Source organism: Oreochromis aureus, linkage group 23 (genome assembly GCF_013358895.1).
Source record: "Oreochromis aureus strain Israel breed Guangdong linkage group 23, ZZ_aureus, whole genome shotgun sequence".
In the NCBI taxonomy this organism is placed as follows: domain Eukaryota; kingdom Metazoa; phylum Chordata; class Actinopteri; order Cichliformes; family Cichlidae; genus Oreochromis; species Oreochromis aureus.
In genome coordinates, this window is record NC_052963.1 from 34517061 (window position 1) to 34532340 (window position 15280).

The 15280-nt window shown below is 43.1% G+C and overlaps 1 protein-coding gene across 1 annotated transcript in view; it reads left to right on the forward strand.

The window, feature by feature from the left end:
* unc13a (unc-13 homolog A (C. elegans)) overlaps positions 1–15211 on the forward strand; it is a 28640-nt gene extending 13429 nt beyond the window's left edge. Inside the window, exons 21-33 of the mRNA XM_039607429.1 lie at positions 151–228; positions 362–439; positions 610–698; positions 784–930; positions 1665–1788; positions 2949–2954; positions 4675–4704; positions 5794–5850; positions 5999–6079; positions 6584–6731; positions 11018–11110; positions 11519–11678; positions 11760–15211. Coding sequence (XP_039463363.1) covers positions 151–228; positions 362–439; positions 610–698; positions 784–930; positions 1665–1788; positions 2949–2954; positions 4675–4704; positions 5794–5850; positions 5999–6079; positions 6584–6731; positions 11018–11110; positions 11519–11678; positions 11760–12048 — 1380 coding nt within the window. The 3' untranslated portion in view covers positions 12049–15211. The remainder of the gene's footprint in view (positions 1–150; positions 229–361; positions 440–609; positions 699–783; positions 931–1664; positions 1789–2948; positions 2955–4674; positions 4705–5793; positions 5851–5998; positions 6080–6583; positions 6732–11017; positions 11111–11518; positions 11679–11759) is intronic.
* Positions 15212–15280: the final 69 nt, after the last annotated feature.

A 15280-nucleotide genomic window follows, 5' to 3' on the forward strand; every position in this document is an offset into this window, starting at 1 on the left:
ACATTTTTTATAATATTAGCAATAATAATAATAATAACTTGGATTTGTATAGCGCCTTTCAAGAAACCCAAGGACACTTTACACAAGAGCAGAAAAAAAATATTTTCTTATAATTTCTCTTTTTCTCTTCGTTGTTGTTTTCTTCTCCAGACCATCAGCAATGTGCTTCTGTCCTATGCTGACATCATCTCCAAGCTGTTTGCCAACTATGTCACCATGGAGAAAGTGGTGAGTGGCCAAAGACATAATGACCCAATGTGGTTTTTCCACAGATGGCCTCATTTTATTCTGTTTGATAAAAACCGAAAGCCAGCTTTTGGAATAAACATAAAAACATGCACATGTGTCCGCTTCTTTTTAGCCCTGCATCCTGATCAACAACATCCAGCAGCTGAGGGTTCAGCTGGAGAAGATGTTTGAAGCCATGGGTGGAAAAGATGTGAGTGACTCTTTTCCACTCGCAAACAGCCAAAACTTAGACTGTTTAATTATTCAATCATAGTTCCTAATCCTAGTATATCAGCCATGTGTTATTATTATCCTATCGCACAGCCGCCAGTCAACCCAAACAGCTGAGTGAGTTTGTGTGTTTTTATTGTGGCATTTTAGCTGTGTGTTGAAGCTAGCGATATCCTGAAAGACCTGCAAGTCAAACTCAACAATGTCATGGATGATCTCAGCAGGGTCTTTGCTGTCAGGTGGGAACACGCTCACACATATTCATACACAAATGAACGCTACAGACGCAGTCTCTTAAAAGCTTCTCCCTTTCATCCTCTGTAGTTTCCAGCCTCATATTGAGGAAAATGTTAAGCAGATGGGAGACATCTTGGCTCAGGTTAAGGGAACCTCAAATGTGGGAAATGCCAGCAGCGTGGCCCAGGATGCTGACAACGTCCTGCAGCCAATCATGGAGTTCCTGGACAGCAAGTGAGCCAATCTTTAGCTTAAAATGATTCCCTATTTGGAAGCAAGTTTCGTCTGACTGACTGCCTGATTGACTTGCAGATAGAAGGTTTGAACAGTAGGTGGGTAGGGTACCGATGCTCGTGGCTAGAGCTGGAGATATTCCTGCACAATAACATCATCAAGATGAAAGAGTAGAAAAAAACTGACCTTTAAAACACTCTGGAGACTGAGCTTTCATCTTTCAGGGATTACCAGTGAATACACTGATGTGATTATTTGAATCTTTGGCTTTGTTGGTTGTGGTTATACGACATATGGATAAAAGTATTAGTCTGCATCTTTTAATCTTTGAATTTGGGTGTTTTCAGTCCCATTCCCACAGGTGTACAGTGTACAATCCAACACCTAGCCGTGCACGCTGTCTTTACAAGCATTTATGAATTAACAGGTTCTAAAGAGTTCACTGAATTCAACTGTGGTGCAATAATAGGATGCCACAACCACCCTGGTTTTTGTAGGAATGACTTGGAAACGTCCATGACTTTATTTGCCTGTGAATGAATGAAAAATATTGAAAATTCCCCAAATTTTCTGCTTTTCTGAGCGTTTTTTCCCTCATGAAGGTATTTCTCTTTTTATATTACCTCCTTTTCTTTTCATGATCCATTTTTTCTTCAGGTAGACTGTGTCTTTTCCCCTCTGCTACTTAATACTTACGTCTCCTTCCTACTTGTGTCTCTCCCTCCTCCTGCCAGCCTGACTTTGTTTGCTAAGATCTGTGAAAAGACTGTGCTGAAACGTGTGTTGAAGGAGCTGTGGAAGCTGGTGATGAACACCATGGAGAAGACCATCGTTCTCCCACCGCTCACAGACCAAACGGTAAGAGCGCATAGAAGTATAAATGCACAAAAGAACATACAAATACACAAAATCAACATATTTAGAGATGTTTTCTTGGCTAATTTGTGTAGAAGAGAAAGAGACATGTACACATATCCATCGCTATCATCTCTTTACAAAATGTTTAATGATTATTTGAAGTCCATGCGGATGTTTATAGCAACATAAATGAAGATATTACACGTTCATATGGTGACCCCTGCAGTATATAAGGCCTACACGTGCACAAGTACGTTCTACTTACACTCACCTCTTACTGCCAAGGCTACATCTAAGGACAGAAAGAAAGAAGGAGGTGGAGAACGAGAGAAGGGAAAACAAATGCAGACATTTTGTGTGTGTTGCAATCCAACATGGCCCATGCATATAAGCAAAAGATCAAACAGTTTTTGCATCACATCTACATCCTACCCTCTGCTCACTGCCCCCCCCCCCCCCCACACGCAGTATATGCAGCATTGCCCGCCCGGTGCTTTCGTTCATCCAAACAATCCAGACGAAACCCTTAAAAAGCAAAAGAAAAAAAGGACTGCACCATATCATTCCTACACCAGCTCATGGCTGCTCTCCAGTATGTCAGTTGTTTGGAGAGATTCCTGATTTATGAGTAACTCACATCAGAGTTGCAGAAAAATGTTAGCCTAAAGGATCCGACCCACTTCTGAAAAGAATGATACATTTTGGAAAGCAGCCGCTCTTCTTTTGTTTGTTTTTGGTATATGTGTTATTTATGTTTGGTTATTAACTAAAGAGCCTCATATCACTGATAATAAAGTGATAATCTGTGGTTACTGTGACCTTCAGTCACAGGACGCAGAGTTTAATGTGCGCCAAAGCCGCACGATCACACCCACAGCGACACTCTTCATGTGAAGCTGCTGAAAGTTAAACCTCATATTTGCTTTATGAGCAAAGAGATGATGAGTTAGCTTAGGTGTTATGGCTGCCTGCTCAGTTCTCTACCTGTGCTTAGTCCAGGCTCTAAACAGGTGTCAGTTGCTCCACGTCCCTCCAGGCCTGGGGCCCAAACTTGTGATTTTGATTGATGTGGGGCTCTTTGCAGCTTGACTGACCCTTCTCTCTGGTTGTTGTTGTTGTGATTACTATTACATCCTGCTCCCACCGCTCTCCCTCCACAGATGATTGTAAGTACAGCACTCCTGTGTGTTTGTCTGTCTGTCAGTCCACGGTGGTCAATTTCTCTGCTATATGTGGCTGCGATCTTCCCCTGTTTTTACCCCACATCACACCGTCTGCCTTCTCACGACCTCACCTCTTTGATCTGTCTCATGTCTCCTCTTTTCTCTTCTCTCCTCCAAGTCTGTCTCTCGTTTGAGAAGACAGGAGCATGGTGCATTCCTAACTAGTTCTACTAGGTCCCACCCCACCCCTCAGCAATCTTCACCGATTAGCCCCCTCTCCCTTTTCTGCTGTCTCTTCTTCATGAACGCTCTCCTCAAACAGGAAGTGGTACTCCTCTCCTCTGTTGTGCCTGGGTTTGGCTTGTTTCTTCTCATGCATTGCGCCCTTTTATGGGGACCCCGGCGAGGTGACTGATCTCTCGGTAGCTTGGTATCTACTGTCCCGACCAAACTCCAGCTCCCCTTTTCCGCCCTTTCCAATCCTCTCACCCCGCTGTCCCCACCTTTCCTACCTGTTTGAACCGTGTCCTGCCTTCCTACCCCCTACTGTGGGTTTGTTGCTTGCATCTGATCTATTCCAACACTGCAGTCTTCTCTCAGTATCCTGTACGACACTGTAGTGCACTGTATGTCTCTGCGGACCTGTCCTGTTGGTCTCTTCTGGTTTGGTTTCGTGTTCTGTTGTTGCTATAATTACTGTCATTGTGTTTTTATAAATAGTCCTGATGCTATTTCTTGGGTTTAGGTTGTGCAAACGAAGAACATGGTTTGTTTTCTTAATGTCTTAGGACCAAATATTTCACTTTCTGATGCTGACAGCCTAAAGATGTATGAAAACATTTACTTTAATGTCAAGTTATTCATTCTGATCTCTGGTGACTTCCAATAAATTATTTAAGAGAAGCTGGTTTAACATCATAAAGATGCAGACTCTAAAGTTGTTCTTTGGATGGAAGTTACTGCACAGAGTTTTAATGCTGAATAATTATTGAAAATATAATCTTTCAGTGATTCCACTAAGAAACTGGTAAAACTATTGGCCTATCGGCCTGCCATCACACCTAAAACTCACTAGCACCATCCTGTTTAATTTATGCATAAATCTAAATATTGTAAAACGATTTCTTTCATGATAACCCCAATTTTAGTCTGCAAAGTGACTTTGTTCATGTGACTGAGCGCCCTGTATTTTTCATGCAGGGAAAATATTTGTGCGCTGTGATTGATAGCCAGAAAATGAATTTCTTATTGAACATTTTATAGAGTAAAAGAATATGCATATGTTTCCCCTAGGTAAAATTTTTATTTTAACTTTGACCAAGATGTTATATTACATTTCTTTAACGGAAACTATCACGTGCTGAGATACATTTAGATTTTTCCTTTTTTTGTGCTTCCTGGCACTGTTTTCGCTTTGGATTGCATGCGAACAGGTTACGAGTGGCCTGGCTGAAATATCAGACCACATGCAAACAATACCTCTGCAATGATCATCAGTGAACAGAGTGCAGTCAAAGCATTTACTCTCATAATGTTGGATTGGCAATCGATCAAAAAAAAGAAATAAACTGAAAAAACTGACGAGGGTTTTTCAACATTCATTAACATTTTTAAAGCAACATCTGAGCTTTTGATTGCACGCTCTTATGCAGCCAGTGAGCGTGAAGTCAGACAGCAGGGACTGGCCACTGCTTGAAGTATTAACCACATGCTCTCTTTCCAGGGGAGGCTGAAGAGTGCTTCTCACAGCGATGTAAGGACTAAACCCCTTTAGATCAATGTGTCTTGTCTCTCTCCTCCACGTCTTCTCTCCATGTCTATGTCTCTCTCCCTCAGCTCCCCAGTCAAACAAAGCAGTGGAAATATTGTTTTTCTCGCTATCTACATAGTGCTTTTTATAGTGTGCTGTAAACATGCCTCTATTGGACGTAGACATTTGTGACTTAAACATACCACACACAGAAAGTCAGGGTGTTCAGCAGTCACTTAATTTGACTCAAACCTGGCTGGCTATGTGCAACAACAAAAAAACAGAGTGTGGTTTAGCTTCAAACAACACCACAGTCAAATCAAAGGGAAGCCAAGCTTGCAGGGGAAAAAGTGTATTCATCACAGCAGCCCCTGCAACCAAAGGCACATCTATCTGCACGACTTCTGACAGTTTAGCATAGAGTAGCAGTGGAGGGATGCTGGATTATTCTTCCCTGTTGCTTCCCCACAGTTTCAGAAGTGCACTCTGTTATTTGCTAATAAAACTCTTCCTGAAACTTTTATGCTATTTTTTTATTGCATTATTTGAAAGAATACTAAACTACAGTTGGTTTTGGTAAACTTTCAAAACCGTATTTGTAACCACAATCAGCAGTACTTAGTGATACATCCTCTTACAAGAGTACTGCATTAGGCTGGACTTGCAATAAATACCAGCATGCACCACGGTGAAACTTTATAGCTGCTAAATATGTGTGTGTGTGTGAGAGAGAGAGGGAGTGTGTCTGTGTGCACTCGAGTGCACAAATATGTCTATTTTCCTGCCCTTACTACGAGCTGAGCCACTTTCCCTTCTCCTTGTAGTGTTTGTGTGTAATGTTTTGGAATGATTAAAAGACAGATAAGTGTGATAACAGCACTCGAAGGAAAATGTACCGTGACATCTGTAAAGCGGTTCAGAGTGACTGTTTATGAATGTGTGTGTCAGAAACGTCGCTGTCCTCTGTGTGACACTAAGCCATTTACCGCCGCCGTTGTTTCGTCACGATAATAACAACGCTCCTCTCTCTCTCTCTTTCTCTCTGCTTGTCTACCTTTCTTGTTCCTCCTCCTGCCTTTCTGTCTCTTCCAGGGCACTCAGCTCATCTTTAACGCTGCCAAGGAGCTCGGACAGCTGTCCAAGCTGAAGGTACAATATGTTTCTGCTACACTTACGCTCTGGGCCCGGCACCAGTGCTTCGGACTGAGTCTCTAATTGCTTAGAAAATATGCGGAAGAGCATATGAGGGGGACATATTGGTCATTTTGCTTTATGCCTCTCCCGCTGGCATCTTTAGGAGCACATGGTTCGTGAGGAGGCCAAAGCGCTAACACCCAAGCAGTGTGCTGTGATAGAGTTGGCTCTCGACACCATCAAGGTAGAGATTCACTTTCATTTTCAATGATTAAACATTGAATATTCTCTTTATTATCAGTGCAAGCGTTTCAGGAAACAAGAATCTATAAATGTACAGTCTTAAATCCCAGAGTTTGGGACCAGGAAATGAGGGTTTTTTATCCCTTTAGGATGAATTAATAAAAGAAAAATAACACATAATTTCGCTCCCAAAGCATTTTCCCAAGATAACACAGGCACCCACATAGCACCAAATGTTAAAACGATTATTTAAAGCTCTACGGGGGCTCTAATTTGCACATCATAGAAGCGTTTTGAATTGTTATCTGCAGTTGTCAGTATTGATTGGTTTAGTGTTGGATTCATGTGTGACTGTGGGAATGTCAGGATTCGCGGTGGTTCACTCCTGCTGATGATCACTCTGCTGTCTTTATAATTATTTGTGCCCTTTTATTTCTCAGTCAGCTGCTGATCAGAAGATGTTGGTCAAATAATGTTTTTTTTCCCCCGCCCTTTTATGTGACAGCAATATTTCCATGCTGGCGGTGTGGGTCTGAAGAAGACTTTCCTGGAGAAGAGTCCTGACCTTCAGTCTCTCCACTATGCCCTGTCCCTTTACACGCAGGCCACAGACAAACTCATTAAGACCTTTGTCCAATCGCAGAACGCTCAAGGTAACGTACAAATCTGTCTGTCTCTGAGGGGCTTTGAATTTGCCTTACCTTCCAGTATCTTCAGTCGTTAAGTATGAGCTTAACTACCTACAGCATCTTACATAATTCTCTGAGGAAGGGAAATGTATTCCTTCTTCGCTCACACTCTCACAGGAGCCCCTCTCGCAGCCCCCTCTGTTGATGTTAGGGTTTCCCAAATGCCAAGTTTCTATATGCTCAAAGTATCTCACGTGCCTCATAGAGCATAAAATTGAGACTGCGGCAGCGCAATATTTCTCACTGCTCTGAAATGCTGAGTCTCTTGATAGCAAGCTTCTGGAACTGCAGCCACTATTCTGTAGATGATCTGACAGCTATTTGCAATGAAAAAATAAATACCTACCCACTCTGTTTTCCTTCTCTTTGATGCTGCTGCTCAGCCTCCGTCCTCCCGTCACATAGCTGTATAACAGCCATCCCGTTTCTGCCATCAGACGCTCACACACAGTCCCCGAGCGCTGCTGGTAGACATGCCATTCGATTGGATAATCATTTAAAATTGAATTTTTTAATTAATGCCATGTGGCTTTTGGAGCATACCTAGCTTTTGATGTTGCAAGACACCGTTTTTTCACTGCAGATCAGAATAATGCTTATTTGGTAGAAGTAGCTCAATTTCCCCAACAAATCAGGAAAAATGCGTTTTACATGTTGGTCTGTTTTCTACTCTGTAATTGTGAAACTCTCTGCAAACCTCATATTTCTTCGTGTGTCTCCTTTCTCTGTCTACTCCCTCCTCCTGCCCCGTCTGTGGGACAGTGTTCGGCGGGAAGGGGGTGAGATTCACCACTAGTGAGGATGTTTACCCAGAAAAGGGTATGTGGCACTCAGGCTGAGGCTCTGAGACACCCAGGACCACCAGAGAGCCTCCAGAACAAAGCCCAGCAACCTCCACCTTTCACCCACCCCCACCCCCCCATGTGCATCCTGAAACTCTCCTGCCTGCTCAGATTCATCCCAACAGACAAATGCAATGCACAGACTGAACACACTCTCTGCCTTTTTGAACACACATACATGCCCACCACCACAACAAGAATGGTAACTTTATGCATTCATGCATGAAACGTACACACTGATGTCTGTATGTGCAGAACTGCGCTGAATACATACGCCGTGGACAGTATGTATGAGCAGACACGACGCATGATGCGCGGACATCAGACAAATATGATAGAAATGCATTAAAGCGTGGAGGAATTCTGATGCAGCATGATGTCACCCAGAGAAGCCAGAGGGCTAAGTGTGTGTGTGTGTGTGTGTGTGTGTGTGTGTGTACACGTGGGAAAGTATGTGACTGAGCAAAGCAATCTGATGAGTCTGTCCTCAGGTTGTAGAAGCAATTATTTATTTCCGGAAACACTGAGAGGAAATCTTTTTTTTACAGTGTCACTGTCCCTCCCAATGTGTTTGAAATGGCAGATGCTTGATGAGGAAGAGTAGGATTATTATGAAGATGATGATGGCTGTTGGCTTAGTTTGTCTGGGAGGGCTCTCTGTCCTTTCCTACGCTGCGATCGCATCCAAAAGCAGGCAGAGATGGAAACACCCAGTCAGCTTCCACACGCAGCGCCACCCTCCCCAAAGCAGTGATGGGAAAGGGTTCTCAGCTCGTCTCCCCTTTACAGATCTAGCCAATCACAAACAGTCCATCGGGTCAGGTGGTCTGATTTCCATCTCTTTAGATCAGAATAAAAAAGTCTGACTTGCTCTCAGATGCAGTATGTTCATACACGCTCACACGGGGAGACATATGCTTTCTGCTGTTTGTGTGTGCACTTGGCTTCGCCGTTTCATTTGATGCTTCGATGATGATCTGGTGCTGCGCAAGCCCTAGCACCGTGACAGTCATCTCAGATGAGTGGCTCAATATGACATTGTTAACACTGCAGTCAGAAAGACATTGAAGTAAATCTGTTCCACGTCAAGTTTTGTCACTTTCCTCTGGAAAGAGACCAAAGATGGAAATGTGTAAGCAAAGAAAAGCATTCAAAGTAGATTTTTAAGCATATTAATGCCTAACTGTGAAAGGTATCCACTACCAACAAATACCAGCAAATGAATTGTGTTGAAATAGTCAAGCTTTTTAAGTGTTTTTCTGAACTGGTGTGTTCTCAAGTTTGATTGTCTGACTGAGCTGAATCTCACTTTCTCATCCTTTACCTGTTCAAAATGGTGACACCAGCTTTTTAGTTCTGATGAAGTATGACTGGAAATAATTCAAATGCTCCTTTTTGCAAGTTTTATGGAAAATCATCTATTTGAGATTGAATAAACAAGCAGCAAAGCAGCGTATCTTTAGCCTTCCTGCCAGCTGGTGAATGTCCCTGACTGTAACAAGGAAGCAAATTAACTCCCTGTCAAACAGATTTCACTGAATAGTTTCTCCAACCATATTAGAGTGGATGATTAGAGCAGGATGAATGACCAAAGCTCAGTGGAATTTACTCGTAGCTGAAAGAGTCTTTGATCAGCGCTGACGGTCGCTCTCGCGTGCTGCTGGCTGTGAGCGCCGATATTTGCGGTTAAAATAATCAACTCACTTGTGAATAAGTGGCAAACTCAGGCGATGCTTTGGCACATTTAAAGTACAATTCTGAGATTTAATATCTATTTTGGTGACGTTTTGCAATATGGTGCAAAATGTGCCTCTGATTGCTGTGTTTGTCAACGAAGAAAGGGGCTGCTTTTTCTTGGCAACATCTTCCTGCCTCCCAGCCAGAAAAGTTTCTTTCTCATCTCTCATGGATGTCCTCTACTGAGTAGACAAGGCCAGATGGATGACTGCTGCTCTCTTTGGTCCTGTTGGCAGTGAAACCAGCAATCCCATAATGCTCCCCTGAGAGATGCAGAGAGCCTCGTGCCAGGAACACTCTGCCGTCTAACTCCCACAGACACCTTGTTTAGTGGGCGGCTGGTTAAAAACACAAACACACAGGCTGCTGGTCGTCGCCACAAAGATACCGTTGACAGAGTGAAGACGCTAATTAAAACACTGAAAATTAATGTCCATCTGTCACTGTATCCTTCTGGAGTTGTACGTGGATATAAACCGTTCACATGCAGCACAAGGAAAGATCATCATCCTCCCTCCCAGACAAAGGTGTTAGAGCCTGGTGAAAGCCATCTAGACTTGTCATCTTCTTCCTGAGGCAATAAGTAGAACTCCGAGGACCCCAAACAAGCCCAGGTCTGGCGTAGCGTAGAGATGGAACAGTTAAATGGCTTTGATATTTGTGGTTGAAATGCAAAGAAATGACTGATTTTAACCAGGAAACATGTGAGCGGTCAGTTATGAGGGTGCGTGACGCCCTCGATCCATAAACTTACATTAAAAGATGAAAAAACTAATAAACTCCTTGTTTAGTTTTTTCATCTTTTAATGTAAGGAGAAATAAGAGCAATCTCTCTTCAAGAATGGAAATATAGACATTAAAAGGACAAAATTAGGACAATAGGGCAGAGAATATGAAAATCTTCTATTCGCTCTTCTTGCAGAAAGCTTTATTAAAGCAGTCAGGCATCAGTAGTGTCATCCTATACCGACGGGCCGGGGAGGCCGAGCTGCTTCTCCTTCCACGTGGTCCCTCCCTCTCTTGGCCCTCCTCTTGACCATGCTTGGGTAAAAGACTTTACCAAGGAATGGGTGTATCCATCTGAGCATGCCCAGACATGATCTGTGTCGGTGGGGGGGATCCACACCGTTAGCTGACCTTCTCCAGCTTCTCTCCTGTCTTCTTCTCTGCCTCTTACTAACCACCCCGCATCCTAACAGACACCTTGCATCTATGAGTGGGCAACAGTTACCACAGTGACTTCCTCTCAGTTGCTCAGGTTTAATCATAATGTAGAATGCATTGCCAAAGGAGATAATACAGCTATTGCAGGCCTATTATTATTATTATACACCACTGGTATTAACCACGTATGCCCACTCATAGCTGCTTTGTCTGAATGTCCACTTCCAGACCACAACATATGCACAAACAGAACTCTGTGCTTTATTTTAAACGCTATTATTTTATAAAGAAACATTTGAATAGTCAGTACTCTACATTCACCAGGTTATAACTGAGTTTATTTCATTGTTTCTTTTGTGAAACTGAAATGGAAGTGTAACTTTTTTAAAATTAAATTATGGAGGAGAATTCGAAATAGAGGGCACAGTGGCTGCAACATGAGCACAATGGAGATTTGGAGACTCAAGGGTATTAATGGCACTTTTACTCTCTGTCCTGTCCCGTCAGGCTCTGGGGTGGATGATGCCGTAGGAGAAGTGTCCATCCATGTGGAGATTTTCACTCACCCGAACACCGGAGAGCACAAAGTCACAGTGAAAGGTGAGCAAAAATATTTCGTATCTTTTTTGTTTTCACATTTTTTGGGGGGCTGAATCTGAGGATATTTCTGGAAATAACATTCAAGTCATAGTTTAACATTTAAACATTACTAGACCCCGCGGGCAGGACTGTATGGCCATAACAGGGCACCAAAATATAGCTCTAACTTTAATCTGCCATAGAAAAATATGATTTTGTAATGAATACTCTTCCAATTCTATTTTCATTATCTTGACCATAAACTGAATGTGAGGCCTGAGGGAGAGCCAGTATTGTCTGAGTTTCCTGTTCGCTCGCCCTCGCTCGCCGCTCCACTTTTTCACACATTTTCTCCACACGAATCTCACAGTCACCCACACCTTCCCGCTCTCTTTCCTTCCTTTAGCTCTGTCTTTCTGTCTGTTTCAGTGGTCGCTGCAAATGACCTGAGGTGGCAGACGCAGGGAATATTCCGGCCTTTTGTGGAGGTCTATATCATCGGCCCTCACCTCAGCGACAAGAAGAGGAAGTACGCCACGAAGTCGAAGAACAACAGCTGGGCTCCCAAATACAACGAGACCTTCACTTTGTAAGTGGTTGATGTACAGCGATGATTTGAGGGATTGTTTTGGGAGATTTTTGTAATATTCTCCATCGCCCCACTCTGCAGCACCCTGAGTAACGAGGTGGGTCCTGAGTGCTACGAGCTGCAGGTGTGCGTGAAGGACTACTGCTTTGCTCGAGAGGACCGCACCGTGGGCATGGCTGTCCTTCAGCTGAAGGACGTGGCCCCTAAGGGCAGCGCCGCCTGCTGGCTGCCGCTGGGTAAACGCATCCACATGGATGAGACGGGACTGACCGTCCTGCGCATCCTCTCCCAGCGCAACAACGACGACGTGGCCAAGGAGTTCGTCAAGCTCAAGTCCGACCAGCGCTCTGCTGAGGAGGGCCGCAGCTAAGGGGCCAAATCGCAGTATAAAATGCCACGTCAGGAACTCGAATCAGATCAGAGTATCTGCCCAGGAGCTCTCCTGAGCCACTGCAAGCCACTGCCCCGATTATCCAGTGTTGTAAAAGCACACATAAGACAAGAGTCGCCACACATACTGTAAATACATTTATTTCAGTGGAGATGACAGAGTGCGAAGCAAGGCATCACTCGTTTTCTGAAAACGCACCAGTGTCTTTATTGTTACTGACTTTATCAAACATGTTTTGGATTCAGTTATACATAGAGTTTAATCTTAGAGCATATAACTACTTTCCTCTATTCCCAGAGGAGAGCCATGCCATCCCACACACACACACGCGCGCACACCTCACTTGACTGGTCAGGGTGAGAAATATCTTGTAGCCTTTAATATTTTGGCTTTCTTTCTCACTCTTTCTCTGCCTTTTTAACCTTACCCTCAACTTTACCGATCCCCAGCTCCTCTCGTCCCTTCCCTAGTTTGCAACCGCATAGAGAAGGGACCGCAAGTGCCAACAAGGAATTGCTTAAATATGCCAAGACCAGCCCTAAGCACAACCGGACCAACTGTCCACCTGACCCGTAAACAACTACAACGGCTGCAGCCTCAAACATTCCAGATATTGGGTGGGGAACACATACAGGGAACAAAGCACTATTTAGTTATGATGAGTTTAATATTTATTTACTTTTTTCTTCCAGATTATATCTATATTTTAATAATTATATATATATATCATCACATATATATATAAAATATTAAGGACATATGTAAAGATAAATACAGGATTGTTCGATGGAACTGTGGTCGGGTAAAGATCGTCCTCGTCCGTCTCTCTGTCCGTCTACCCTGTAGAGCACACTGCCTGACACCCTTAATGCCTTCTGTCTTGTTGGCCCTTGTACATTATGTATGTCCTGTTTCCTATATGATAGAGAGTGGAGCCTGATGATCAAGCGCTGTAAATCATCGGACTGTATGTGTGTGAAAATGAGTGTGTGAATGTGCGATGTGTTTGTAATACGTTCTAATGTCGACCTCGTGTGACCGCCCGTGCTGTCCGTCACCTGCAAATGTAATCACAGAAAGCCATCACAAGTGAAGGACGTCACAGCGGGTGGAGCGGGAGTGCGATAAGATTCGGGGGGGTTTTATTGTTTCGTTCAGTTTGTTTAGTTTTGCACAGCTTATATTGTGTGGTGGATATTTCCATCTGATTTACTGCAAACATTCCTCAGCCAGGCAGCCCTGTAAGGACAGTCAACTGCCTTTAAAAAGTACGTGCTAATTAAAGTCCTACATGTATAATTAGATGATTAAAAACACAGTCCCTGAGAAGCTAAAATAACCACGTGGGTTACACAACAGCACATTCACCACGACGGGGAGGGCACATACCGCTAATGATCCAGCGTGTAATGATCCACCTGCAGATGCCGTAACCCTTAATCCTGAGTGAGAAACGAGACCTCTGCTAAAGGGCTGCAGATCTGACATTTAAAAGAGGGCCTACTGTCCACAGTACAGAGATGTAGTGTGAAAATAGAAGAAGCACAGGGGCTTTGCTGCACTCATAAAAACACATTTATACTCTGATCTTGTTTTACAGGACTTACACGTTGTTTAAAACCGTGCAGCAGTTCACCTGAAGCTACGGTCACTTTCATGTGAAACTAAATGTTTTAAAACGACTGCTCGCTGTCTAGCATGTCTCTCAATGCGACATCTATTTTTAACAAATACCCTTTTTTTAAAAAAAGAAAAAAAAGAAAGAAAGAATAGATTTGTTGTTTTATTTCTCTTAAAGATGTGTGTATGCTTCTCGTGAACAAAAAACACAGAAAAGCAAATCATGGGGGTGTGATAATAACAGGACGATCGGTTGGTTGGATGTTTTTCTGCCTCATTACTACGATGCCCCCTCCCAAACCTGAATAATTTCAAAGTCCCCATTATTAGAACAAAGGCCTACAAACTGAACTCTATGCATCTGATCTATAAAGTCTCTGTAGATGAGTGATTTTGAATCAGTCTTATAATGTTTACATTGTGGATTATTATTCTAATTATATCAGCACACGCGTTTGTCTGATATGTTGTAAATGCCGTCTCTGTTTCGATGGGCCAAACATCACAGCTGCGGTAGAGCTGACCAGAGACGGGAAATTTGGTCGTACGACTTCTCAGCTCAGAGGAAACCGATCGGGACGGAGATCGATCGCTGCGGTCGGCTAATTGTAAATAGCTCGGATGTAACAAACACACGTCATACTATGTGAAGTGAAGTGAAGTTTCGCTGCTCTTTTGTAGACTTGAATTTTGCTGCGAGTGACTGCACAGCCGGTGTTTATGTGCGACTGGGTGCCCAATCTGGAAATGTAGCTACTATTGAAGGGTATAGAAAGGCCGCGTGCACTCTGGAGATCAATAACTGAGCGTCTGTATTACTTTAATGGGGCCTGATCAGGAGCCATTCAAAGTAATGCATCGTATATCATTATATATAACATGCTGCCTGCTAGTGAAAACTCCTCACAGTTAAAAGTTAAGCAATCCCTTAATATGATCTTGTGTGTGTACAAGGTCTTTTATTAAGAGGGCACATCTACTTTTAATAGCAAAATCAATAACAGGTACGCAGCTGGAAATGCCACGAAAAAAAAACAAACTTTATTGCTGTTGACAATGATACTTTAGGAGAGGGAATTCTTCCCCTTCCTCCACCTTCAGTGGCCCGGACTGCGTGTTGGATTATCAGGTTGGCACGTTGAACAGGAACGCACACACAGAGTTGGATGAAGCACAACGAAAAGCACACAGACACACGTGGACACACATGCATGATCCGTCCTGAAGTGTCTCGCTGAGCAGGCCACACAGACAGACACCTGCACAGCGCTGCTGGTCCGGTACTTCCAGATACGGTGCATGATAGGAACAATAAACAAAAAGTAAAAAACGTGTATTGTGCCAGCACGCATAATTATTTGATGTTTAACTGCCAATTGTTGTCTTCTTTATTTTGATATTTAATTATCGTTTTCTATTTTTCAAATGTTTGTGAATATATAAATATGTATTACTGATGCTGTGTAGTGGTACAAAGTACTCGCATGAGAATTTTTTTATACACGAGATGTTTCTAAAAATTCTTTCTTTTTGGCTTGTTTTTTTTATTATTATGGTTGTTCTTATTGGGGGTTGAGGTTGCTGGGACTGC